General features: G+C 37.6%; 1 protein-coding gene across 18 annotated transcripts in view; it reads right to left on the reverse strand.

Moving 5' to 3' along the window:
- Positions 1-27500, reverse strand: part of FOXP2 (forkhead box P2) — a 404928-nt gene that overhangs the window by 37716 nt on the left and 339712 nt on the right. For 8 of the 18 annotated variants that reach the window (XM_072331209.1, XM_072331218.1, XM_072331343.1 and 5 more), the window contains 7 exons: positions 23514-23651; positions 22172-22366; positions 20531-20693; positions 13714-13927; positions 12379-12483; positions 2617-2704; positions 174-257 (listed from right to left, as the gene is read on the reverse strand). In XM_072331209.1, the coding sequence (XP_072187310.1) occupies positions 174-257; positions 2617-2704; positions 12379-12483; positions 13714-13927; positions 20531-20693; positions 22172-22366; positions 23514-23651 (987 nt within the window). Of the gene's footprint in view, positions 1-173; positions 258-2616; positions 2705-12378; positions 12484-13713; positions 13928-20530; positions 20694-22171; positions 22367-22515; positions 22567-23513; positions 23652-27500 lie in introns of all 18 variants that reach the window. The other 10 variants (XM_072331267.1, XM_072331354.1, XM_072331275.1 and 7 more) reach the window with 7 other exon arrangements.

Genomic DNA, 27500 nt, shown 5'->3' on the forward strand with positions numbered 1-27500 from the left:
TAGCATTACTTTTAAAGAAACATACAATTTGACAAGCTATTGCATTTTACTTTCATTTTATTGCCGTATTTTTCATCACACTCATTGTTTTCCAACTGTCACTAAATTGTTCATTTTCTTAGTCTGCTACATTCGTAGACCTATTTACTGTTTATAAAGCAATATGCACTTACAGGTTTTGGAGATGGCTTGGGCTCCGAGGGTCGCATGTGCAAGTGGGTCATCATTGCTTGAAGACGTTCACGTTCTTTAGAAAGCTGTTAAGAAAGAGTGAGATCAGAAACATTTTAGAAATGACTGATTCGGCTATTTTATTGCAGCGATACATCTTATCATTGAGCTTGTCTCAGTGTAATGATTCCTGCATATAAAAGTCTATGTCAGTAGAAACTTATCTGGGAAGAAATGCAACTTTGGGACTTAAAAAAAAAAAAAAAAAAAGCCACAACTTTTACAGCCTTTCATATGCTAAAAGGTCAGAGAAAACAAATAACACTTCATCTTTTTGTCAATAAGAGAATTGAGGTCACAGTTGCCTCGACAGTAACAAGTTAGTAAGACCATAAATTAGAAGGCCCATAGTGTCTCTTTAAAGTCCTGTGGACACTGTTAGCTATGGACTAGTGCCAGCAGCTGTGAAGGGGTGAAGGGTCCTCAAAGCACAGAGCCTGCCAGGATTGTCTCCACACTTCATCCTTTCCCACTGAGGTCCAGTTAGTGCCCCCTGCAATCTGCCATCATCAATCTAATTCAATAGAGTGACAGAGACCAGGCAATGTGAAACACTGAACTCTGCCACTGAGTCCACATCTACACTGCGCTGAGTCTCATTACAAGTGATGGACCCGACTTCACTATCAGTCAGACAAAGCAAAAAAATGGCATAATTGGTCACACTGCAAGCTAAATCTTCAGTTGTGCTGTTACGTTACAGCATACCCTTTCTAAACGGTAAACAGTTCTTCAGGAGCCCTTACACTGCCTTTAGAAGACATCACATTACTTAAACCTGCACCTTTTCCTAACCGATACTGTTTTCTCCACCTATGCTACACGGACGTTTGTACTTTGAGTCTCCAATTATTAAATAATAATAAGAGAAATAGGAAGATGTGTTTACAATATGTTACTTGTTGTATTGGAGCATAAAAGAGGAAAATGTATCAGGCAACATGAAAAGAATCGTTTTTTTCAAATGAAGAGGAAATGCTAGAAGTTGTATTCTAGTGATGCTGGCTTTGGATACATGCGAACCAATTACAGAATTAAATTGAAACTTGAATCACTTGGTGTTTAACACTGACTCTTTCCAGACATCTAAAATACTTTGCTGCATGAATTCAGCTCAAGAGGTACACCTGTAGACTGAGATTGGATGAAGCACACCAGCTTGTAAGTAATTCAAAGCCATGGGAAGCTATCTGTATAACTGCAGATATTCTGGGTGTATGGGCTAAAATTTGGTCAGTGCAACTTTAATTAAAAGCGTACCTGAGGCAGAAGGTGGGAAAAAGGTTTCTCCTTCGGCTTAATACTATGAGTGTGCTGTTTTGCAGATAGGCTATTTGCCATGACGTAAATTCATAACAGAAAACTAAGTAAACACTGTCCCATAAATCTTATAAAAGAAACTTCCACTTCAAGGAAAATGACAATAAATGACATTGTTTCACTTTCCCCTCATTGCACTGGGTTTCCAGTATCAAAATATGAGAGAATCTAATAGTTGGCCTTTGCTGAAAGGAGAACATTATTCCTGCACGCACAAAAACAGTGAGGCAACATACACTACAAGGCAAACAAAGTGTTTGTCCTTTTTTTTCCCCAGGTATCTCCACAAACTGGAAAAACAATCTCAGCCCTTCCCTGCATCCCTTAGGCTCCCCTGCACTCTTCCATGAGGGGATGGAGTCCCGAGGAATGCCCTCCTGCACAGAACCACACGATACAAGCATCCTGCACAGTTATTCTGGGGTGCCAAGCCTCAGCACCAGGTAAGTGTTGTTTCAGTTACTGGGAGACCACACAAAGTACTTGGTGCTTCTTCAGAAAGGTAGATGGAACATCACATATACTCAGTGAGCTCTAACGGTTGAAGGTTGATCAGGTCACCTCAATGCAACAGTTCCAGCCAAGGGGCTGCTTGGGGACAAACCTCCCAGGAGAACTCCTTGATCTGATATTTTCCATCTGCTTCCAGAAAAATGGCCTCCATTGGGCAGGGAGCTCTGCTGCTCCACTGTCCAGCAGCACAGCACAGACATGCACTGGGTCTGAAGGAGCAGAAGGGGTCCTGAGACACCATTTCAAGGAGAGAAGAGAACTCGGATCCAGTCCCTGCTGCAGGGACAGTATTTTGTGTTTGTGATGAATGGCATTAGGGTCTTAGTCCAAGCGAAATACTGTAGACAATGCTGATGTTAGATAATTATTGCATAATTTATAAGGTGAAAAAAATCTTAAATTAAAAAAAAAAAAAAAGCTCATTCATGAATATCAACAAATTTTCATGCAAGAAACATACAGCTGTAAGCCACAATTATTAAGGCAAATGTTTTCAACTTAGTCTAGATTAATAGTAAATAAGTAATAGGATGATACACTCGTGTAACAAACCTGTATTTCTAACTGCTGAACCACTTGCATTTGCACCCGACACTGAGCAGTGCTTCTGTCATCCAACGCATGTTCATTGTTAAGGTGCCTAGGGAAGAAAGAGAACACTAATAAGACAGTGTTAAGATCAGGAAAATTTCTTTATGAGCCCATTTTTCTCTCCTGTGCATATGGCTTCCATTAGTTTCAATGGGAGTTATGCAAAAAGATCTAGTTAGAGCATGCCTTAGATACAACAATACAAAGTAACAAAACTGATTATTTCATTTAGTTGCACAAACTTTGTCTGTGATGACTGCCAGATGCCCAGTTCCTACCTCCCAGATCACAGAAGCCATCTAAAAGCTGACATAACTGGTTGTCAGCATTTGGTCTTCACTGAACTGTTCCTGGTGCAAATGAACAGCCACGTTATAAATGATTCTTCAAAAGATATAATTGCTTTTATGCTGCTTGAACTACTGTGAATTAATGTAGAATTGTTTAGATTTTTCCATCTGATCTTCTTCAATTATTAAAGCAAAAGCAACAACAGAATGTCCTTTCCCCTCCCAAGAACAGAGCCAGGAATGACAGAGACCATAGGGGAACATCACTGACTTTCACTGCAGGTTCCAGAAGGAGCCTCTGAAGATGATGGCAGTTATCCATGATCTGAAGAGCAGTGCACAATGTAAAGGCATGTGAAGGAGCAACTACACACCTTATACACACACAGCAAGCCTCCTGGGGGAGACTCAGGCTAGGCAACCGTGCCAGCTTAGCAAAAAACCCCACACTGCAGCAGGGAAGGAGAACCACGGGGGGTGGGTATCTGTATATAAAGTACAGCCCACACTTGCATGGCTGTGTCTCATAGGATTCAATAGGGTATATACTTTACAGAACTCATTCAGTCCTGTGTTTTGTTTTGTTTTTTTGTGTTGTGTGTTTTGTTTTGTTTTTTTTTTTCTTAACAACGGTGATTTCTGTTTGTTCTTTTTCTTCCAGGATCAAAGAAACCCTTCATTGAGCTTTAAGAGTGGCTTTGCTGCTCTCCTGTGAGAAAACTTAAGGATCAGGCTGAAGAATAAATGGGAGCAAAGGAGTTTACTGGCTACTTCAGTTTGCAAGAAGAGGTAAGTTTTGTGGGTTCACCAATGATCTTGCAGCTACAGGAACGATATGTGATTTGTAGCAAAAAGAAGTACATGTAAGTTGCTCCAAAAGTAATGCCTTCTATTTGTTTCCATGGAAATGACAAAAGCTACAAAGAGCACAACTATACTACTCAATAAAACAAATTCTTGGCTACAAACCCTATTTTTGAACATAGCACCATTAGCTTTCCATTTTTGCCAGCACTGAACAAGAGTCGGCATTACACACTTGTAATAATCTGCACCAGCACATGTGACCCACTGTCACTGCCACCGTAAGGAATGGAGGAATTCAGTGACACACCTCTGCTCCATACGCACTTCCATGTCAGACACCACTTTGTCAGACTGCCCCTCTGCTGCCATCTGTCACGTGGCAACAACATGTAAGGGAATACTGGCAGGAAGGTTCAGAATCTACTGCTGTACCACCACATCTGATGTCATGGGCTGATATCATAACATAGGAAGCATTACTTTTGGAGCCACTCTCGAACTTCCCCCTTTTCCTTTTTTAGCAGATTTATTCATAGAAGTGTGTAGTTACTTAATTGTTGATCAATCTGAAGAATGTGTTTCTCAGAATAAGTGAAAAAAAAATAGGGTGGCCAGATATCTTACTTTTTTCTGTGATTTGTATCTTCAATTCAAAGAATGGCATCAGAGTTTAGGGGACAAGGATGGGGGCCATGAGGGAGCAAAGTAAGACAGTTGGCTTCTGTTACCCTTGCAAGAGGAACAACTGGGGAAGATGCAAATAATTAGGAAACCCTTCACTTATTCTTTTATTATAAAGTTGTTTACCAGCACGCCTGCTTGGCAGTTTATGTTAAAGCATCACCAAGGACAAGGCATCTCCACTGTGTGTGACATAATACCTAACGTTTCCTTATTTTCTGTGGGACTCACCTCACTACCTCATTACCCGGTGGATGCAAAACTGCACAAGTGATGCAAACACAAGGTAACTGTTCAGAATGTACCTTTCACCTGTGTTCTGAATTTCTGATTCAAAGTAATTTTACTCCCTCAGTTACACATGGCATTGTGTGGCGTACTAATACAACTGCTCCGTGCTTTCAGTTAATTGGATATACAGTTGTCAGAAAGGGAACTGGAGACAGATTTTACCTACGTATCATTGCCACTGTCAGCAATGCACATCACCGTGTTTCCACATGCATGTGTGCACAGAACACATGACAGCAAGCAATGGTGAAGGAGCTCCTGGCCTGAGTCTGAGGTTACTGCCTTCTCATGATTATTTATTAGTTACTGCAACACCATATGTTTGCATAACACCTTACAAAATAGACACAGACACAGTCCTTGCCCTGAGGAACTTTAAATGTAACAGCAGGATGCAGTGCAGAAGAGAGTCTGGTGCAGTGCAATTTCACTCTGATTACATGGTAGCTCGGCAGACTGTAGTCTGTTCCTTGAGAGTTAACACAGTCATCTTCAGAAAGTGGGAAGAGATACGCACCCCTTATGCCGTACTTTCACATCACGTGGCTGCTTCTGCTGTGCGTTTTGGAGAAAAGTTATTTTATGGAAACATTAAGAGTGTAAAAATTGTTCTCAGTGTTATTTTTCTCTGAGTTTATTCATTTATTTATTTTCTGTGAAGTGGGCTTATTTCTCAGGTATGTGCAGGCAATGTAAGGAAAGAAAACCAAGATCTAACGCATTTTTTAAATCTTCTAAAATAACTTTCCTCCAGATAAAGTTGCTGTAGTTTTAGGGTCCAGTATACTGCAATCTGCCAAAATAGACACACATTCTTTCCTCCAGAAGGCTGGGAACCATTCCCAAGTGTTGTGTTGGTTTTTTTTGTTGTTGTTGTTTCTTGCCATGCCTTTTAAGTTATGTGAAAGTTGTGCTGGTCAGCATTCATACTTCATCAACATATTCCCAATCTTCTATCTTGTCCGCATCCTTTACTAATCTCATGTTAACTTGATTTACAATTGAGAAAAACAGTGGTTATTTTTTTAAGGGGAAGAAATATTTTGGAGCAATGGAAAGCGTTCCTGAAGGGATGAGTTATTGGTTTGAAAATCTGAAGCAGGCTGTGCAACACATACACAGTCTCTTCCATTATTTTGCTGCTTATTTGGTTGCTGAAAGAAACAGGATTTTCTCCTGATCATATTTGCTGTGTATTAGGAAGTAACAAGGCAAATTATGAACTACACAAAGCATTGTAAAGCAGACTGGAATTAATGTATTATTGACAAGAAACAGTGCAGCGTGTTTTAAAGGAGATAGGGATTTATATACCCTAGGAATGCCCTGGAATAAAACCCAAAGTTTTTACTACTGTTTTATTGTGGGTTTTTTTTTTGCAAACAGACTCTGACTCTGCAAAGCAAAAGATAATACCCCATTAGAGAGAGTAGAGAGATAGTTTCAACCAAGATTCTAGTGGACATTTACCTGTATCAATTAACCTCTATACAACTTGACACTCTTTGTCAGTCTCTCTCCATAGCAGCCCAGGACTAAAATAGCAAAGCTCTATAGGTCAGGATGAGGTGCACTGGAAGAGTTACATGGAGCAACACACACGCAGAACCCATCTGTGCCTCGCTCAGTTCCAGCCAGAGCTATTAGAAGCCTGCCCCTAATAAGCACTACAACTCAGTCAGATGGTTTTAAAAGGAGAGAGTATTTTTCTAAAACACAATTGTTTTCTGTTATAAAATTCAACCCAAAACTCTTCGAAAATGTTGGAAAAAAATCTTTACAGCTCCAAAGTGTCACTGCCAATTATACCCTTTAGTGTTTTTAAATACTCTATTTAAATTCATTTTTGAAGAAATGTGACACATTTACATCTGAGAAATAAAAACAGTGTATTCACAGAAGTAAGTAACAGGGAAACAAGTTTTATCCTTAAGAATTTATACCAATATTATTACCTTTATCTCTTAAAATGCGAGAGTAAAATTAAGCGTGCGGTCCTGTCAGTAACTACAAGAGGTGTAACACACATCCGTCTCCCATGTTTGTGTGCACATGTATCAAAGCACTGATAAATGCTAAGAAAGTGCAAGACAGTAAGGGAATTCACATGACAAACAGCTTGGCACTTCTGATCATCTTGTATTAGCTCACTTAGGTAAGAAAGGTTTTTACACTTGTTTACATTTTAGTGATACTCCATCACTGTATATTTAAATAGTGAAAAAAGTGTGGAGTGTTTGCATTGATACGCTCGAGTCTTAGAAAACCATTCAATTTATCTATGCTGCTTTTATTAGACCAGAGACTGCAGACTACAATAATAGTCAATGAGGTTTTGTCTTGATTGAATTTTTCAGTAGAACACAAAAGAACCTTGCCATTAAAATAGTCCTTTATTCTCCTGTATGAAGGCGAAAGGTTTTTAAAGTGTTGTGATGTTCAGTAATGAGCCTCTATCTAAATTATCATTGGTGACAAACTCACAAAGCACTTTTCGAGGACACATAGTTATGAAATGCCAGAGCTGCCACTTTCTTTCCTGTAATTATAGGCTAGCTTGCAGCCCTTCAATGATCATTTATAGAACAGCCTCCAGTGGATTACTGAGAACTTGAAAAACACATACATACCTCTGCCACATCTCCCTTTCCTCGCTATTGTTTACCAGTGATATGTAAAATAGTAGTGCCTATTCATTCCCCCTACTTAATTATGCCAATCAAAGTACAGAAATAGTGTCAGATATAAATACAACGCAACGTGACTAAATAAATAGGCTCGGTATTAACATTAAATTATGAATTTATGTACTTATGACTATTTTATACCCAAATTATTCTCTTTTATGCTTTTATAACTGTCTCAGGTACTACATATTGCTGTTAAAAATTCTCTATGATTTATAAATCAAGAATGAGATAATGCTGAAAAATGAGAGGATTGGTGGATTTTCTCAGTCAGTGCCTAATTGCTGTTTCGAAATGCATATGCAAAAGGACATTTCATTAATCATTTAATCATGTCCCTCGCAGGAAGTTGGAACTAATGTTGCAAATACCCTTTTCATATGAATGCTCCATAATACTATCTTATGCATTTGATATATTGCATATGTCATAAACTGTAGCTGCTTCAAAAGGACCAAGTGGGTTGTTATCCCTGAAGATGCTTGTTACAAAACCTTTATTAAGTTTTTTTTTTTTACTTATTGCTAGTTCTATTTCACAGCTCCATTCTAGTCACCAATAATGCTCTTTCTGATGGCAAAGGTCTGTAAATTACCCATGCAATCACTAACACCATTTCACAGACCTGTTCTACTTCTACTGGTCTGCTAACAAGGCGATTACACACAAATTACTGAATGCCTATGAAATATTTAAATGCATTCTACTCTACTATGCATTAATAAGAGCAAAGCAAGCTCTGGAATTCTGGTTAGCTCCAGTCCCTAATGTCCCCTAATGAGCCTCTTACTGTGACTGCAGTTCAAACAGAGAGGTGAAGAAAAAATGCAAAGGGTGCCTTCAGAAAGGCAGTACTGAACAAACATTGTGTGAGCCAGTTCTAATTTATGGGTCACTTTATAGGTATATTGATTTTTGTTTTCAAAATGGAATAAATGATGTGGTCGACTGACGATCTTAAAAACTGCTTGGATCTGTGCGCTGGCTGCGTGACTTACACACACACCGCAGAGTGTAAACATGCAGTCACCTCTCCACAAACAGCCAAGTACAGAGCACAGAATGACACAAAGCGCAGTAAGGGATCCTTTCCATTTGTCTGATGTGTATTTCTCTTTTCAAGTAGCTTTTACGGACATAAATTCGCCTGTTAACTTGCAGTGCATACATTACAAATTATCGATTCAATTTTCACTACAAGAATTTCAAATTCATTTTTAGTTACAGCATTTCAAAAGCTGAGGAAAGATCAGCTTTAAATCTGAGTGTGTCAGGGATTGTTTTAACAAAATGTTTCACTTGCGTATCAGTGGTGTTTGATTTATTTTGCATCAAGCTTTTTATGTTTAAACATTGACAGGAGTTTAAATACAAAATGTTAGCTGTCACTGTTCATTTGGCTGATTATGTCAGATGCCTTAGTTTGGAGAGATGGTGGCACTGTCACCAAACGAAACAACATTCTGACAAGTTCAAAGAAGATTCTTGAGGTCATAATTTTATAGCCACGCTACGTAGTCAAAGGCAAAAAAAGAAATGGACAACACACCAAGAATAGAAGAACATAATACTGTGTGTCACTTGCCAGATAAAAGATGAAAAAACACAGCAAGTTTTATATGGCATTACCTGTAATTCATTAAGTTTCTTCTTTTTACACTTTTCTACTGTCATTCGTCTTGTGATACTTGGTCACTTTTCTTTGTAGTCTTTTAAATGCACTCTCTTGCCTTAACAGCAAACACCATCTGTTGGAAAGCTACCTGCCTTCTCTGTCATGATTTTTTTTCCCTGTCTCTATGGATGAAAACATTACCCATCTCCGTGCTGCGGACTGTACTATGTTTGCAGGCATCGGCTGCATTCAGGTTAAAGGACACTTCTCTGCTGGCTGGACTGCTCAATTGTAAACCTTTTCATTTAAGCTTTGCAAGTCAAATCCTTCCTACTCAAACCGCCTTAGGACCAATGGAATGATAATTAATTTTGCAGACAAAATACACTCGAGTTTTGTCATGTGTTATTGCACTCTGACATTTATAAAAGCAGTGCCTTCGAAGAACTGCTATTAAATGCTTTTAGTGATCTATTGGGCTCCTCACTTGGAGACCAGCTTCTGTCAACATCTGTTTTGCAGTACAATTATAAATTTTTGGAAGCATTTTTGTCACCCTTCTAATTGCTTCATTACCTGGCATTTTGTTAAACTTTTGTCAGCTTCCTTTCAGTTATGTCATTACTTCTTCTTAAGCGTCTTCACATTGTTAAGTTTTTCTTAAGCCAAAAGATGTTGTTTTTACCAAAAGAAGTCAAAACTAATCTTGCATGCATGAACAACTGTAATCTAACTCCCTGTTTGCCAAGAGAGAAAATTGCTGTATTTTTGCCTTTAGAGTTGAAGTATGTCCAAGAAAAGACACAGGATTAAGTTTTCCTCCATGTACAGATATATAAGGATCAGTTGCACTTTCTTGAAACAAATGCTTATATTTTGAAACACAAATCTATTCCACAGCAAACATATAACTTCTTAAACTATGCTGAATAACTCAAAATAACCCTAGATAACTGTAGTGTGCTCTGATTGTCTTATAAATACAAAGAAGTTCATACTGGACAAACAAAAGTGAAGGTGAAAATAGTGGCTTTAAGTCATATATTTTAAGTTAATAATCACATCACATGGATTTTTTCTGTCACTATATAAGTGAAGCAGAGCTAGAGCCTTCTGTCTGAATCTTCCTTCTCAGATGCTCTGCACAGCATTTTATGTTTTTGAAGCACGCTGCTAGGTAAACCATTTTCTCAGCACGGGAATTTAAGAGTTCACTTAATAAACCAGGTACTCGTCAAAGCTGTCATAAGCATACTCTAGAAATACACACTACTAGACTAGGATAGTGTACCTTATTAATATTTCATTTTGGTACAATATACTTGCATTAACTTTTTTAACACAGGTATCATATTGTTTCAAGTCAGAAAACCTAAAACATCGTAAAAAAAAGATTAGACTAAGAGCAAAGCCTTGAAAACTACAGCCATTAGCCTTGTCATCCCCTATAAAGTTAATGGTTTGGAAAAATGGTCAATCTTTGGACTAAAAGTTGATATTTAATTGAAAGAAAATGTTTTTTAATTGTAATGGGGATTTTGCATTAGTGTGGACATGTAAAGAGACTGAGGAATCTAATGCAAGGTTCTATCTATTGATTTCCATCTTAACACTAGTGTAAAACAAAAAAACACTTCTAGTTCATAAACAACCTCATCTATTCAACATCATGACTTCTTATTTGTTTTAAGGGCACGGAAGACAGAATTGAATGAAAAAAAGAAATAATGGAATATTCTCAAACATTTTTTGTTGCTGGTGTATAGGACAAAAGCCATGACACTGTTGTAAACCCTGATTGACTCTACACCAGAATTATCAAGATGTTATATGTCGCTTTCACATTTTCCAGGGTTATTTGGTTCAGGAAAGCAAGAGCATCTGTAAACCTAGCACCACACCACATTAATCAAAATGGCTTTAGTGATCATGGATTATAACAAGAGACCTGACATAATGGATTTGTAAAGTCTGGCCATAGAATTAGCATTGCTGCAGCCTAGTGACTATAGACATATTTATAAATTTTAGCTTTTTCTTGAAAAGGAGCACGCTTGAATTAAACTAATTTAAATTCTTAGTATTAATAATACTTAGAATGATTCATTGCATTTGGGAGATTTCATTTTCCTTTTAATACAAGGGTTCTTTTAAATCCTATACAGTTTTCTCTAATAATTAGCCATTATTTTGACATTCCATTTAATGCACTTACAAACAAAAAAATACCAAGAGAGAGAAATACACTAGCTAAGATTTGCGAGTCGATTTAAGTCATTTCATTTAAAATTGAAAGATAACACAAGAGATGGAGAAAGCATTTAAAGTACCCTGTAGAAAGTATTTATTTAAAATACTTTATGAAAAGTATTTCTCTAATTCTATTACAAAAGTTACTGTGAAACCGAGTGCTTGTGGTCTGCTGTTAAGGTGCTTCTGTTACATACCCTGTAGTCTACCATTTGTAAACACATCTTTTTGATGTTTCTGCCAACATCCTGGCAACAAAGCAGTGCAATTTCAAATGAGCTAATTAACTTAATTGTTGATGAAGCATGAAACAGTTCATTCACCCTGTTAGCTGCACCATGACAACATAAGAGTCTCAGCCCCTGAAGTTACTCATCTATATAAGCCTATCTGTAGCTTTCCATTAAGATCTATTGCATGCCAAAACGAGTACAGCTCTTCTGACAAAACCGGACCGTAATGTACACAGGTAGAAAATCAGTGCAGCTGTTGAAAATTAAATGCATCCAACAGTACTAACAACTACTTTTGGAGAAAAAAAAAAAAAAAAAAGAATAGAAAAGGAGAAAAAAGTCAAAACCTATCACAGTTCACTGAAAAGCTTTGCCACTCATTTTCTCAATGATCTGATTTAGACAATTGCTGGCAAACCCAAATACTGAAAGCAAAAACTTTTGACATCACTGCAATTCTGGAAGGTGAAAACCCACCTGTTCACAGCAGTTGTTTTTTGTGAGCACCCTCTGTGTTTTTTTTATATACTAAACATATTAATTCCCACTACATCAGAATTTAAAATATGGTTTCTCATACCTCTGTTATCCAATATATCATCTAAAGCATCACTTCAAATTTTCTGAGGCTCCATTCCAGTAAAGGATAATAAGAGGATTAAACAGTGCGCTATTGAAAGGACGGCAAAAGTGTTCAACATGAAAGAGGATAACAATTTGACCCTCTGCAGATAGCCTCAATCATTCAGTTGCTTGGAATACACACAAATAAGAAAACCCCATTATGATTTACAGTAAAACTTTGCTTGCCGTCTTTCTCTTTCCCTTGCTTCAAGCAACCCTCTACCCATGAATAAAAATCAACCTACTTTAAAAATTGTCCAAAATCTTCACAAACGCTTTCACAGCCAGGCCATTTGCAAACTCCATGACCATAGAGAGTATGGGAGGCCCCAGTCTCCTCATGTGACGAGCTGCAGCAAAAGAATAAGGCATCAGATTCATCTCAAAAGCCATAATCGTTGGAGGCTGCTAGCGCCTGTCAGGTTACGATCAGTGACAAACAGGTCAAAACAGGTCAATTTAGCTCAGAGCAGTCAGAAAAATTTAATCGTTCTATTGAATAGTTCAACTGCCAAGGCTAGATGATGTTCCAATTAGAGAAGAAATAGAGCCAAAGATGACTGTTAATAAAGGATGAAAAAATAAGATGACTGTGTAACACCATATGCTAATTCTGCCATATGACCTTGGTGTAACATTTACCTATAAATAAAAAATATACTATTCAGGAGTGATCAATTCTGAAAAGAAATACTATAGATGGACAGTCAGAATCATGCATAATATTAATTTTTCTACAAAATATTTAGATTTTCTGTTGAATTGGAAATAATAGAATTAAATACATACATTTAATAAATATTTTTGTTCACTTTTTTTCTCTCTCTTTTTTTTTTTTTTTTTGCCATTAACTACTTGACTTAATTTACAATCTGCTGTTCTCCATAACATTTTTAGAACTTCTGCAAGAGTTTCACCTATGTGCAGTTATCAAACCAATTCAAAGAACTCTCCATGGATATGGGCAGCAACTACACATCCTGAAGGAGAGAAACTGCTTCTCTGAGACAACCACAAAAATAATTCTAACTAAAAGTACAACTCTAAAGGTCTATCAGAGAAGAACCAATTTTTTAAATGAAACAAAATGTGAACAAAAAGCTATAGTCACAATCACAGTAAGGCCTGTCATTAATTACTGTTTCCTAAATCAGTATTAAAATATGAAATGCTTATTAATTAAAAATAAAATGGATATATATATATTTTTTTTTTGAAAATACAATAATTTACAATTTAATTTACGTAGACAAAAATATCTATGAAAACAGCAGTGTGATTCAAAAGTAAAGGCCTGACTGCCAATGTGTTGACTCATTTATGAATGAAACTACACACCTTCAAAAGTGCCCAAAAGTTCATGCCTAGTAAGACTTACGATAATTGCACTTGCACCTGAAAAATTAGACATGACTGAAAGTGGCAGTCTACTGATAAACAGTTATGAAAAAACTTCTCCTTGATACCTTAAGAACTTACATTAAATATTATTTTGTGAGTTGAAACAATGTGACTTACGATGCTAAACAACAGTGTTATATCAAATGACAAGTACAGTCGAAATCTCATATCAGAATTACCTGTCTCGCCTTGCATTTAGAACTGAAGACTGTCCATTCACTATGGAATGATGAGTTATTGGTGGTGATGCTTTGGAAGTGGTGGAGGAGGTAGTAGAGGAGGAATTGTTAGTAGTGAGGTCTAGCCCTCCATGTTTAATGCCATTGTCTTCCATACTGTGAACTCCAGTCACTTCTTTCCATAACTGCTGAATCTCAGCAGGACTTAAGCCAGCTATAAAATGAAAGAGAGCCCCACTAATACAACAAAATAAGAGTTTCATATTATGAGCTCAGTGTTATTAATGGATTAATGCCAACAATAAAGCTGATGTAGTTTTTCCAGCACAATCAACGTGTAGTAAAACATAAATTCATTTTGCTTCAGTTAGAATCCAGGTAATCTATCTGTCTTCTCTTAGGTTATAAACAGTCAATCAGAAATCAGCAATTTGAATAATATCATGCTCCTTCTGGAAACACTACTCAAGGATCCAAGAACAGAAGCTACATAGAAATTGCAAATACTTCTTGAAAAACAAAAAAACTCAAACAGCTGAACACACGTGCAGATGAGATTTTTGGTGTCTACATAATACATTTCTTGACAGGAAAACCTAATTTATCCACTGTTAACCCAGCTTTTAGAATTTCTGTTATTCAAAATAGAAAAGTTTACTACTCTAAGGAGTATTAATATTCTCTTTAAACTTCTGAGTAGGGAGTGGGAAAAGCAGACAACAGATAAACAGACAGAAGTGAAATCTATGAGATCTTGACAGGTTTAACATTTGAGCAGAAGGCATTTTAATTAATGACACCTATATATTCATTAGTCCTGTTCAGGATTAAAAAAAAAAAAAAAAAAAAAAAAAAGTTTTGATATAAAAATGTGTCTTAAGAAAGAATAAGCAAAATGCAGAACAAAACCACTACAGTACAGAAACAGATACTGGTAATTGGTTCAATTCTTTGGAACCATTCTGTGGCAATAAACAAGCAGAAAGGTAACAAAATTGGGCCACTTAGAACTCTCTCTACATAGTTACATGCAGTGTAGACCATCAAACTTCTCCTCTATTTTTTGTCCACCCCTACTGTGGAAAACAAATTGGAGACTTGGCTCTCCCAGGGTTATGGGCAGCCATAAAGAATTTGAAGAGCTTCTCAAACTTCTCTGCCTGATGCACAGTACTGTTCTGGAATCTGGCCACAAGATCACTGCAGATACAATTCAAATTTGCTCTGCACTCTAGTTGTAGTCTGAAAACTTGTGATTTCCAGGACTCATCCACAGCCACAGATTGCAGTGGTTTGTAGAATGAATTTACACATCTGTGTTAGGGTTGGCTACACTGAATTGAAATCTTTGCATGAAATCATGGAAACTTCCATTACAAAATGCTTCTGTCCAAAGACTACCAAAACAAAAGAGTTGTGAGTATTCTCTTACCTTCTCTATATTACTTGAGTATTATGCATCTAATGCAGGAAATTAAGATACCGAAAGATGAAGAGTTCATCATAACTATATACATATTCTGTCACAGCCAGTCTTTATGAAAGTAACATCTCCCTTTTGAAGAATACCAAATTACATGTATAAGACTAGAAAACATTTTATGAAAGATCAGATTTCACACTGCATTTCCGAGCCTGACACAGCTTGGGACAGAGTTATCTTAAAATCTTAACTCAGTCTTTTGTATCTTTTCTCAGCAAGTGAAAGTAGGTCACTCCAAAAGTAATGCCTCTTATTTATTTACGTTGAAACTAAAACAGATCCAAAGAGCACAATTACACTACTTATGAGAACAAATTCCCAGCCACAAATCTAATTTTTCAACACAGTCATCATTATTTGCTATACATTTTTGCCAGCAATGAACAAGAGCTTGCAAGCTATGCTGATCAAAGTCTATACCAGTGGAGGTGACCCACTGTCTCTGTCAGCACTGCTGAAAAGCACCATCCAACATCTCACTATGCTCACATCCACTGGTTGATCTCATCAAACAATGAGAAATACTGATGAATGTCGATGCTTTTTCCTGAGGGAGGATTTTAATGGTTCAAATTTGCTTTGTAGGCATTTCCATATCAGATAACATTTGTCAAACTGCCCCTCTGCTGCCATGTGTCACACAGCAACAAAATGGAACTGAATACTGGTGGCAAGGTTCAGCCTATACTACTATATAATCAACATACATGTCTGATACTTTGGGCCAACATAAAAAAAAAATAGGAGGCATTACTTTCAGAGCATCCCTGAAGTAGATAGGATACTGTCACAGTACCTTCATCTGCTTGAATGAAAAGCATTCAAAATGCTGAAGTTGTCTGAATTGAATTTTTGTCCCAACTTTCTGAATTAGCTCAAGTTTACTGTCCTATAGAAAACTATTTAAAATTTAAAATTCAATCAAACTTTTAACCAAGGATAGTTTTGCTTGGTAAGTAAGATGCGTTATAAAGATGTTAAGATCTTTTTTCACTGTTGGGAAAATCTTTTTTCAAGATGACATTTTATTTTGAAGGAAGAAGAACTCACACTGCTAAAATGGATTCAATAAGAAACCTGAAAAATGACAGCAAGTTCCTTAATACTGCTCAATAGCCATCTTGCCATGAAGTATGCAAAGCTATTAAAGAAGAGACTGCAAGTAATTTACAGAAATAATAATTTCTGGAGGTAGTGTGGAAACAAATTGGTTGGAAGATGTTCACTTTTATATAAAATATAGAAGGAGCTCATTTTTAGACTACTATTTAGTGTCCTTCTCTGCCTTAGATACCAAAATCCATTGACAAACTCTGCTAATGATGAAGTAAAAAAGCTGACTGGAGTTTAAATCATATTTGTACAGCAAAAAAAGCTAGGCTTTAAGGAAGAAAGGAAAGAAGGTAGGCTCTAATTTACTGCATTAGGGAGATAGGTAAATGGAGTGATGGTAATACTAGCTGTAATTGTTTAATGAAGGTAAGTAATTACTGCTGTGTACATGAGGTATGTTCCAGAAACACTGCAAATAACCCACTGTAGCATGGTAAATAACAGTTACCTGCAAATATAATAACAAACTTAAAGGAAAAGCAACCTATTCATTTAGGTGGCATGATATATGTAGAACATTATTCACTTCAAACTCTCCCCTTCTTCCTGCCACTGAAAAAAAAATAAACTAAGTTTATACTTAAATTAAAACCAAGAATAAAATACTCTAATTGAATAATCAAAAGGAAAACATATTGTTGTGTCTTGTGGTAGGATAATTTTCATTGCATGTCACCAAACTTTGGACCCTGCAGGAGCTCAATAAGAGACAGTCTAGGAACGTGAGTGAATGAGTCCCAATGGGAGGTGACTGTGCTAATGACCCTTCCCATGTAGCATGGATTCCTTCTCCTCTTTCTCCTATGAGTTTCTGGGAACCCATTCCTCTCTAGTGTAAAGCTATGGATGATTTTTAAAATCAGAGAGGAATTTCTCTTTGAGCTCAAGCTGGTTAATTTTATCACTTCTTCAGAAAACCCTGAAAGTCAGATGCCCTTTAGGATAAAAGGATCAAGGACAGGCATTTTAGAAGTATCAAATTAAGAAGGGGGTATATAATTAATTGTAAATTACAGCCATTTTGTAGTTTTGGCGTCTAAAAGAGGCCAACTTTCATTTTACGGGAGACCTGTAAAATGGCTGACAGGTATTTTAGTCTGGATGTAAAAGCAGGGTAAGTTTTAAAGTTTCATAGATTGTGATAATTCTCAAAATACCTTCTCCGCACCACATTAAAAGAGAAAGGATGAAACATGATATCCGGGATGGGATAAAAAATGAGAACTATAGTGAAAAGTACCAATACTAACTCTCTCTACAGTATTCTAACATCAGCAACTCTTGAATTTTGAGATTAGTTTTCTAACTCCTTTAACTACAATCTACTCTACTTTCATCCTTGAATAAACAGTAAAATGACCACTTATAAAACCCACCCATGCACCTGTATATCATTTTGCTACCTGGTCTGACAAAACTCAGGTTTTTATTTTTAATTTTTATTGTTGTAATTTAGGCACCTTTGCACTCAGCTAAACATTACATAGCATTACATAGAAGTAACTCATTGTGAGCCACTGGATATAGGGTAGTGAAGAACTCACCTCCAAATAAATGCTCAAACAAACCCTACATCTCATTTGCTGTACATAATCATCAAGAAAAAAAAACCAACAGCAACTAGATAAACAAGGCAATAACTAGGCTTGGAGCAAACTACACAGCTGTACATGGAAGTTATGCCTTTTCATACTAACAAATGCAAAAAACCTTCTTTGTCAGTAACAATTTGCGTTTTACTAGACTCTATTACCAATAACTTAGAAACAAGAATCCCCCTGTGCTTCTCTCATTGTTTTAGTCATCCTTGTAACTGCAATCTAAGTGGATACATATCAAATTGTTTGTGTTGCACATCTGTAAATCGTTCCCTATAACCATATTATATATCCTGTAACACAGTGGAAGGAGAAAAACATCATTTTACCACATCCAGTGTGTACTGCCTTAAATAAGATCTGATGGCTTGATTTAATGCTTCCACGAAAAATGTCTGTCATTAAATGTGCAACATTTTTATGAGAAAAACATAAGAAGAGATTGATTATCTCACTCTTGCACAAACTCCAAACAGGAATCTATGATAGAATTAGTAAGCAGTATATAGATGCTTTCTATGTGTAAATCTGAGGTTTAGGAGAAAATTTCAACAGATCTGAAGAGCAGTAATCTTCATTACATTATGAACTACAGTGGGTGCTTTTTCTTCCTATGAAATAGATGAGCTATCAGAGAAGCCCACTGAACAAACTGTGAGCCTGCACAGCTCTGCATTTGGTTCTCAGTTTGTTTCTAGAAAGACATTCCTTCTTACTCTCATCACACTCTGTCTCCCCTGGTGCTCAGTTAGCGGCCTCTCTGGAGGCACTGAGAGGTTTTCCTAGGGAAATGTCCAATGTTTTCTCTCCTTTGCTATCAAGGTCCTACCAATCCCACATACACAGCAGATACTAGAGAATGAAATTGGAAGAATGAAATATTTCAATGGAATCCATTATTACTTAAACAAACATACAAACAAGGCAAAACTAAAAAGGAGATTTACTTTAAAAAGAACAAGTCGAATATATTTTAACTGTAACATTTCATATTTTTAAAAAAATTTGTTGAGTATCAATTTTGGCTGTAACTCGTACTATCTATTAAAAAGAGAATATTTTAATGTTTTTCTTCTAGAAGTGGATGAGTGACTGTTGAATTAAATTAATGAGTATCAATGCAGTCGGGTAGGAGTGCTGAGGGAAATCTATGGGGATTGCGCACTGTGAGAGAAAACCTGAAGAACTCCTCTTGCGGCAAATGGCAAAAGTGGAGGCTATAAGAGTTGAAGGTGTTTAGAGGAAGGCTGTGTTCCTATTACATTTTTTCCATTTGGGCCCAATGTGACTTTGCACAGAAGGAAACCAGTATTGTCACTCTCACGTGTCCAAGTTCATGAATCAGAATGGGTCCTCACTGCTGTTCCCAAACAATGAGGTATGGTGTGATAGCTAATTTGGGACTCTTTTTTGCTGCCACAATTCTTATAAATGTAGGTATGCCTACAGTGTTTTGACACAACACATCATATGGAAAAAACTTACACACTCCTCTGCTTTCCAGTGACTGAAGCTTTAAGTGGTTAGGTCTTTCTCGTGTCTTCTTCTGCTTCTTTTTGGTGGGTGTTTGGTTTTTTATTTTGGTTACACTATTATCTTACACTGTGTACTCTGCCCTTGCTCATCTAATTAACGAAGCTTAGATTTCATAACAGTTATCTGGTGGAGGAACCAGATACCTGCGTAAAGGCCAATTAAAAGTAAGGTTATCTGTCACGAACACAGTCTAAACAATGCTCATTGCAGGACCAAAGTGCCAAAGATCAGAACATCATGTAGTTTTTACGACAGACATTTAGCTCACCTCTGTACAGTAACACAAATAGAAACACGTGCTGTGTGGGTCACACAGTCCTTAGCAAGTGATGTCTCTGCCTTGTCTCAAAATGCAAGTAGTCTTTATTTCCAAGCTAATTCATTTTTCAAAAGCTCGTGTCCTATTTTCTTTCAAGCATGACAAAATATTTTTTGGTAAAGTTCTTTACTGTTATTAGTCAGTCATAATTCATTACTACTGCATTCGCAACTTACAAAAATTGTTTTTATATTTTACACATCTAATAGAAAGGAATAGCAAAGAAAATGAATTCTAAGTGATGTACCTAAATTCAAGTGTCATCATTTGAAGACTGAAAGTACTTTTCAATACCAAACACTTTATTTTCTTAGAAAATGAAAATGTGAGGTTTAGGATAACTTTAATATCACTTTTTCATTCTTTTTATATTTCTTCACTTATATTAAATGAAATGGTAACATTCATACTAAATCAGACTTCAGTAATTCCTCAGAGAAAAGCAATGGTGCTTGAATTGTGTTGCTATTAGAAATTGTTTTCATACCATAAGGCTAATAAATATGCATCTTACGTCTAAGAAAAAAAAAAAAAACAAAAAAAACACTAAAAAGCTACTTTTTCCATAGAAGTATGCTGTCAAATTTATCTGCCTCAAGAAAAAAAATGTAACATGAATAATAATATTTTAATAATAAAATATTTTAGAGCGTCATAACGGGAAATTGTTGAAGTTGAAATGGAAACATGCAGAAAACATTCCTGCAAAGGGAATGGTTAAAAAAGTTGTGAATTAGAAATTACTCCAATCCAATTTTATTGGTATACCTTGTGGCAGAGACTGGACAGGAAGAGCAGACTGGCCAGGTGGGATGGAAATGAGTCCCTGACGCTGAAGGTTCAGCAGATGTTGCTGCTGCTGAAGTTGTTGCATCTGGAGGAGCTGCTGCTGGAAGACAAGCTGCTGGGCTGCCAACTGCTGCTGTTGCTGCTGGGAAAGAAGGCAAAATATGCATCAAAGAATAAAGTGGGCATTGGAGGCTGGAAAGCCAGAAATGTAAAACCAACTTAGTTCCCTTTAAGCTCAGCTATTAAATAATAATACTGTTTGCAGAATATTTGGACAATGAAATCCACATTCCACATTTTCTGTTATATACATTCAAACTATTGGGTGTTAGAGAAGGTGTCAAGATACACTGAATGACACGCTAAAGGAAAGAGTCAAGAGAAAGTACATAACAGCCTTTTGAAAAAACAAAAACGCCCAGCTCATGGCAGATGATAACAAATTCATCTATGCTAAAAGTGTAACTCTTTAGGGCCTCCTGTGATTTGAGGGCACTCTTGTTTTTCCAATTGACTAACTTTGGTCCGCAGTGGCCCATGAACGCAGCCTCCAGTGATCTATTAGTAAACTGGGATGTAGCCTTCATTTCACTGGCCTGTTAGCACTCTCTCACTTCTGGTTGGAATACATTAAAACGAGCACTGCATTCAAGGCAAAGAAGTGCCCTATTATGAGTAGAAGTGTAAGTTCCAATTTTGTGAGGCATTTCAAGACAAACTGGAGTATGCAAAGACTCAGGAGGGTATAAGCAGGCAGTCACACTTCAGAGAAAGACAAGCTGCTGTGGAAGACCTTTCCTTTCTAGTTTGGGGAAAAGAGAAACTTCTGATGCGCTCACTGGAAAACAGACTGCATAATGGAGCAAGTCATGTGGATTGCCCAGAGCCTCCGGAGAAATACAGGAGCAATTTCTATTCTGTAGTTGATGGCTGTCTGAAATTCTATTCACAAATCCAAACAGAAACAAAGCCTCAGGAGGTCACGACTGCTTCCTCAACGTTTGCATAATGGGCAGCTTGAAGACAACGTCTAGGATACCTGCTGATCAATTTAACTACTTCAACATGTTTTGTTTGTATTATGTTTATATTTGATGCAGTCTGCTGACAAGTGCAAGCTAGGCCTGAGAAACCAGCTTGTCAGGTTGATTTATGAGCACATCAAACTGTAACTTTCTGCTCGCCACTCCAAACCTACAGTAGCAGTTCATTAATCAGGGGCCTGTGACTTTGAAATCTATGCTCAATCGCTTTTTTTTCAGCCATGGACTAAATTTGCATGCTCTCTGAGCTGTGCCACGGAGAGAAGTGTGGCTCCCTCCTCAGCACAGGCTGCCCGCAGGATAATCAGCGCTGTGTCCCCACGCCGCTCCCGCTCTGCACACTCAGGTTCGTTAGTGGACATCAGACAACAGCAGCACTGGACTGCTCAAATGCTACATCTCAGACAGGGGAGCAGGAGAATTACATTGGCACTGCTATTAAGCCCCATAAAAACACAAGAACGGATCACTGATGGCTGGATTCTCGCTACAGGAAAAGAACTAAAGAAGCCTCATCTTTTCCAAGCTTCCGTCAGGTCATACCAGTATGTATCAGAGCAAGGCTCTTGGCTCCTACCTCTTTTGCTTGCTTTCCTGGGTGCTGCTGCTGCTGCTGTTGCTGCTGCTGCTGCTGCTGCTGTTGCTGTTGCTGCTGCTGCTGTTGTTGCTGCTGCTGCTGTTGTTGTTGCTGTTGCTGCTGCTGTTGCTGCTGCTGCAAAAGCTGAAGATGTAACTGCTCTTGCTGTTTCTTGTAAAACTCTTGTAGTTGTTGCTGAATAAACCATTTTGACTTTAATAAATAAAGGCAAAAGTTTCAAGTATTATAAATCTCCTAAACTCTTCTAGATTGGCATATGGTGGCGTAGCCATTAAGAATCACCTCATAACAAAAGTGTGATTTGAAGAGGCAGATCTACATACATTTTTTTCCAAGGCGGTTCTGAAATTTTCCAATGCAGATTCCAAAACATCCTAAACAGAAGGGTATAGAAAATCTGTATTCTAAAGGGAATGCAAGAGCCAAATTAACTCTTGAAGTAACTACATCTAAGTTCCTCTCATGTCCTAAATCAGAAGTTTCACTCATCCACTCACAAGAAACCAACAACTCACTAAGGCCAAACTAAACTGTCTGCTTAACAGGGGGGGAGGGGAAAGAAAGTAATTAATGTGTCAATCTGCTTAGTGGAATGCCAGATTCAAAACTAAAGGTGAATTGCCAGCAATGATCACACTACCAGAAAGTAAAGTGCTTAAACACACAATGACTGAAGTATGACTATCAGGCAGATCATTTTCTGCGTGACAACGAAGCATCCAAAACTCGATTCATACAATGGGATGCTTATCACTGACACTACCTATTTACTGTAAGGATAACAAGTTCATAGATTCTTCACTTGGCCACCAGCTTTTGTGCTAAGGAAACAGCAACCTCCTCCTTCAACTTTGGGACAAAGTTTAGAAAAAAAAACACAACAACTTTTTCCTAAGATGAAACAAGCTGTTACATTCAAATTTCATAACCGCATACCATTTATGTGACTAAAGGGAGCACTACAGTGTTATGAATTTTAAAGCAACAATTATCTACAATTCTATTTGCACTTCCTTTGGCAAGTCTACAATTAAAATGTGCCTAGGCACTTGAAAATTTAAATATCAATTTGTTCGGTATTTGTAATGCATCTGCCACTGCTGCTGCTGCTGTTTTCAATACAGTATTAAGTATTTCACAATTGCAATTTCACACTTGTGCAATTAAAACAAGAAATTTGAAGACTGAGAAGTTTCACACTCATTTTCATCCTTTTTGGTGTAATGAGCGATGGACTATTGCCAACTAAGGCCCATTGAATCTGGCTAACAGTTGTGAGAACACCCTGTGCTAGCAGTCCAAAGCAGGTAACCCACATTACCTGCTGCAACATTACTGCTTGCTGCTGCTGGAGAAGTGCTTGGAGCTGCTGGGGAGACAACACTTGCTGCTGGAGAATCTGCTGCATTTGCTGAGGGGTGATCACCTGGGGAGTCATCATGGCCACTGACACAGGCACCTGCACAGAGAAAGAAAGACATCATCATCAAACACGTCTTCCTTCGCCTGCACCACAGCTGTACGTCTTTTTTATTTTGTACCAAAGACGGGCCATAATTTTTTACATAGTATTTATCACTGTGAAGTTCCAGTTTCAGTCAGAATCTGTTATTTTAAGACCACAGTACTGTGGCACTCTATTTCCAGAGGCATCAGATTCGATCAGACTCAAGCTTTATGTTTCGCATCTCTTATGTATTCCTGCAAGAAACTGCAGCATTGGCTAGTACAAATGTGTATTTAAAAATAAATGATTGCATGGCAGGGCTCTCAACACTTCATAATCAATCATCTTATCAAGTGTCATAATGTTACAAATGGAAAAATCTATTGAGACATTTTCAAAAGATATGATTAAAACAGATGGAAAAATAAGTATCTTAAAGCAGTAAATGTTTTACGGAATAAAGATGCTTAGCTTAGGAAAGTGTTTGTGTAGTACATCATTTTAGTATAAGACAACTTGCTTAGATGGTCCTTTAAGTCTTATTTATACAGGAAAAAAAATACTGAGGACTTAGAGAATGCAGAACAAGGGACTGCACCTCAGCTACCAATCCCTCTCTGTAGAGGGAGATATTTTTTCAGTCTCACAGATGAAAATTGAAAGGTCTGCAACCTTCTCATTAGATTATTGGCTTGTCCACTAACCTCCACAAATGCATTTTTACATAGGTCCTGATCGGTACGCAGCTTTATTTTCATCTAATTGTGCACACATGCATGAGCCTCCACCCACACACAGGATCTTAGGTGTAAGCAGCAAAGACACAGCAAATGTGTGCATGTGGATGAGAGGTAAGTCCTCTAAAAGAGCCTGAGGGATGTGCCAAGCCACTGCAGCAAGTGCAGTGTAGGTCTGGACTCAATGGGGTGCAGCAGGTGCAGTGTGAAACCACTGATCAACCAGACCCACACACAAGCAGACAGCTGCCAGCAGGACAAGTTTTTCACCCTTGAAAAAGCAACCACTGCCTTGTCTAGCAGTGCTCAACAGTGCTTTTCTTCTCTACATAATGGAAAGCTGGCAAAGAAATACTGTTTTGTGATAACTTTGTAGGACATGAAGTCTCCCGTAAATCAGAAAAATACATATATTTTTAATAAAATAAATCACAAGCAACTCTTAAGAAGAAATACTTTCCTAATACTTTTATTACTTGAATCTGTCCCAAAAGGTTTTACATAAAAGCCTTTACATTTAGAGAAAAAGGAAAACACAAGTCTTCTAAAATCTACATTTAAAATAAATTACTTCATCCAATACTGTACGGATTGCCACCTCTCACATGATTCAGCACAACACAAATTCACCTCTTAAAACACTCACTAATGAAAAGTCCGAAAGTAAAAAATCCACGACTCAATAGTCTGATAACCTTTTGTGAACAACGAATGAATTTTAAGAGTGAAAGTTCTGAAGTCCTTACTCTAAAACAGTGGAAGAGACAAACCAGACTTCCATGGCAACTGAAGCCTTTGCGGAGGATTCATCTCTCACTTTCAGCCATCAGGTGGGACATTTTATCTCCACTATCACTGAACTCTTTCTATAGTCAACAGAAAAAGAAAATCCCAAGGAAGGTATTTCATCCAGTTCGGAATATTTTAGCATGGGATGCACCACTCTGAATGTTTCTGTCCCTTCCCACTGAGTCCAGACCTACAATGAGTAGGCACCTAACTTGTCAATGGTTAGATTTACTGACCCCCACCAGTTTTGCAGTATTGAAAACACACCTCTATCCGATGATGTTTTATTCTATGGCTACCAAGTCTTAAGGGCACGAAAAACAATTTATTACAACTTTGGGACGCATAAGCAGGCAGTAAAACTCACTGAGTGCAGCCTGTGTCTGAAGGCAGTAAGGTTCTCCTGTTTGCAGAAGGTCAGAACTTGCCTTCTTGCAACACTTTCACCTCAGCAATGCTACTGAACTCTCATGTGTTACACGAATGAGGATGCAGTGAAGAAGGCAAACACCTTCCCAGTTCAACCATTAGCTTTCATCTTTAAATCCTGAAAGAATTCTCCTAGCACATACATGTCTACCATTCTACCACACAGCAAATGGCAAAAGTCACACCACTCCCCTCTTCCTTTGGCATTCGCTCCTTATCTTATCTTCCCTGGCAGATGAACGTTCGAACACACAAGTAAAAATTTTTACCTACACGGAGTGCAAATCGACATCTCTGGGAGCAGCCATGACTTGCTTAGGTTCAGAACTAAAGACTGAAGCCAGTAAGATGTGGGACACACTGTTCCTCAGTCTGAAACACACCTTCCCCTCCACCAGCCCCATTTGCTCTGGGCTTTGTAGCATCTGCTCTAAACCTCCCTGGCTGTGTGCTTGCTCGCTTACCTGGAGAGACACCTGCTCTGTGTGCTCAAAGAGCTTGTCTATTCCTATTCTTTCCTGTATAATTTAACAGTCATTCTCAACAGTATAAGCTGGAGGAAAGAATCTACTTCACTTGTTTATTGGGATGATGGAAAAACAGCATGAGAACAAGCACTCATGACCATTAGTAAAAGACATACTTACACAGATGATACTGGTCTTAATAGAACTGTATATGAGGATCAGTGTAAGTGTATCATACCTGATAGGTATCTTCTTCCCCATAAATAACAGGCACTTTCTGAAAAAAGCTTAAATTTCAAATCAGCAAAACTTATTAAGCAAAATGATTTCTCTAATTTTAACTAGGTATTATAAATTGGCACACTTCACAGCCTTCAGGGATACACCTGACTGCACTTTATTTCTTACTGGAAGTGTGACGGTGGAACATGGACCTGAAGAATGTCAGAAGGGCGTTATGTTCTGGGAAGTCATGTACATCAGGAAGTTTGCTTTGCTTTGGTGTCCATATCTTTCAAGACTTCTGCTTAAAGAAGTCTGATCTCTCAAAAATGTAGTAAAGAGGCAAATTCCAATTCTTTTTCATGGATATCTCTCAGTTTATCCAAAGCCAGTTCAGAGAGAGGGCAGCAGAGGGACCCAGAGAAAAGATCAGATCAGGTGCAATCCTGGGACCTTTCAGAGGGCCACACACCCCCAGCAAATTCTCACAGAGATCTCAGGAAAAAGTGAAGAGATGAAGTGAAATACATGGTTTGTGACTGCAGCTCGTTTGTCACTAGATGTCCTCAAAGAACTCCATCTCCCAACTGTCATGAAGACGATGCATACAGCAGCCCTACAAAACGCTGCATCTCAGAAAGCCTCTTAAGAACAGTAAAATCAGAGCACCTGTGTTTCAAAGAGTTCCCCATGATTCTGATGCATGCTGTCTACCATTCTTTGAATTACGTTAAAAGTCCTGCCAAATAAAACTAACAGATGTGCAAGCCAATTTATTTCTACTGCATCCAGAAAGAATACCAGGAAAAGCCAAATTCAGTAATACATATGAAAACTCTAATTAAAGACAACCTGGGATGTAAAGTGAAAAGGTTGATACTGGAAATTAGATGGATGACTGTGGTTGAAGAAATGAAGAGAGAACTTTTCTGAAGACTAGCATATCTGCTTCTCCTCATATCAGTTTTATAAATAAATGGTATATTGATTTAATAAATAAATGGTGGAGGCAGAGCATGTACATTTAATGCCATTCTTCTGTCACACATGGCAAATTCAGCTCTACCTGTACCGAAGCATGTCAGGTAAATGTTCTATGGACTAAACAATTACAGCAATGATGCAAAATTGATTTCGTGGTGTTACCTATAAAAATCATTCAAATACTACAAATGTAAGGCAGCACAGCTAGTTTGCATGTTGAAAACCCACATACA

Source organism: Excalfactoria chinensis, chromosome 1 (genome assembly GCF_039878825.1).
Source record: "Excalfactoria chinensis isolate bCotChi1 chromosome 1, bCotChi1.hap2, whole genome shotgun sequence".
In the NCBI taxonomy this organism is placed as follows: domain Eukaryota; kingdom Metazoa; phylum Chordata; class Aves; order Galliformes; family Phasianidae; genus Excalfactoria; species Excalfactoria chinensis.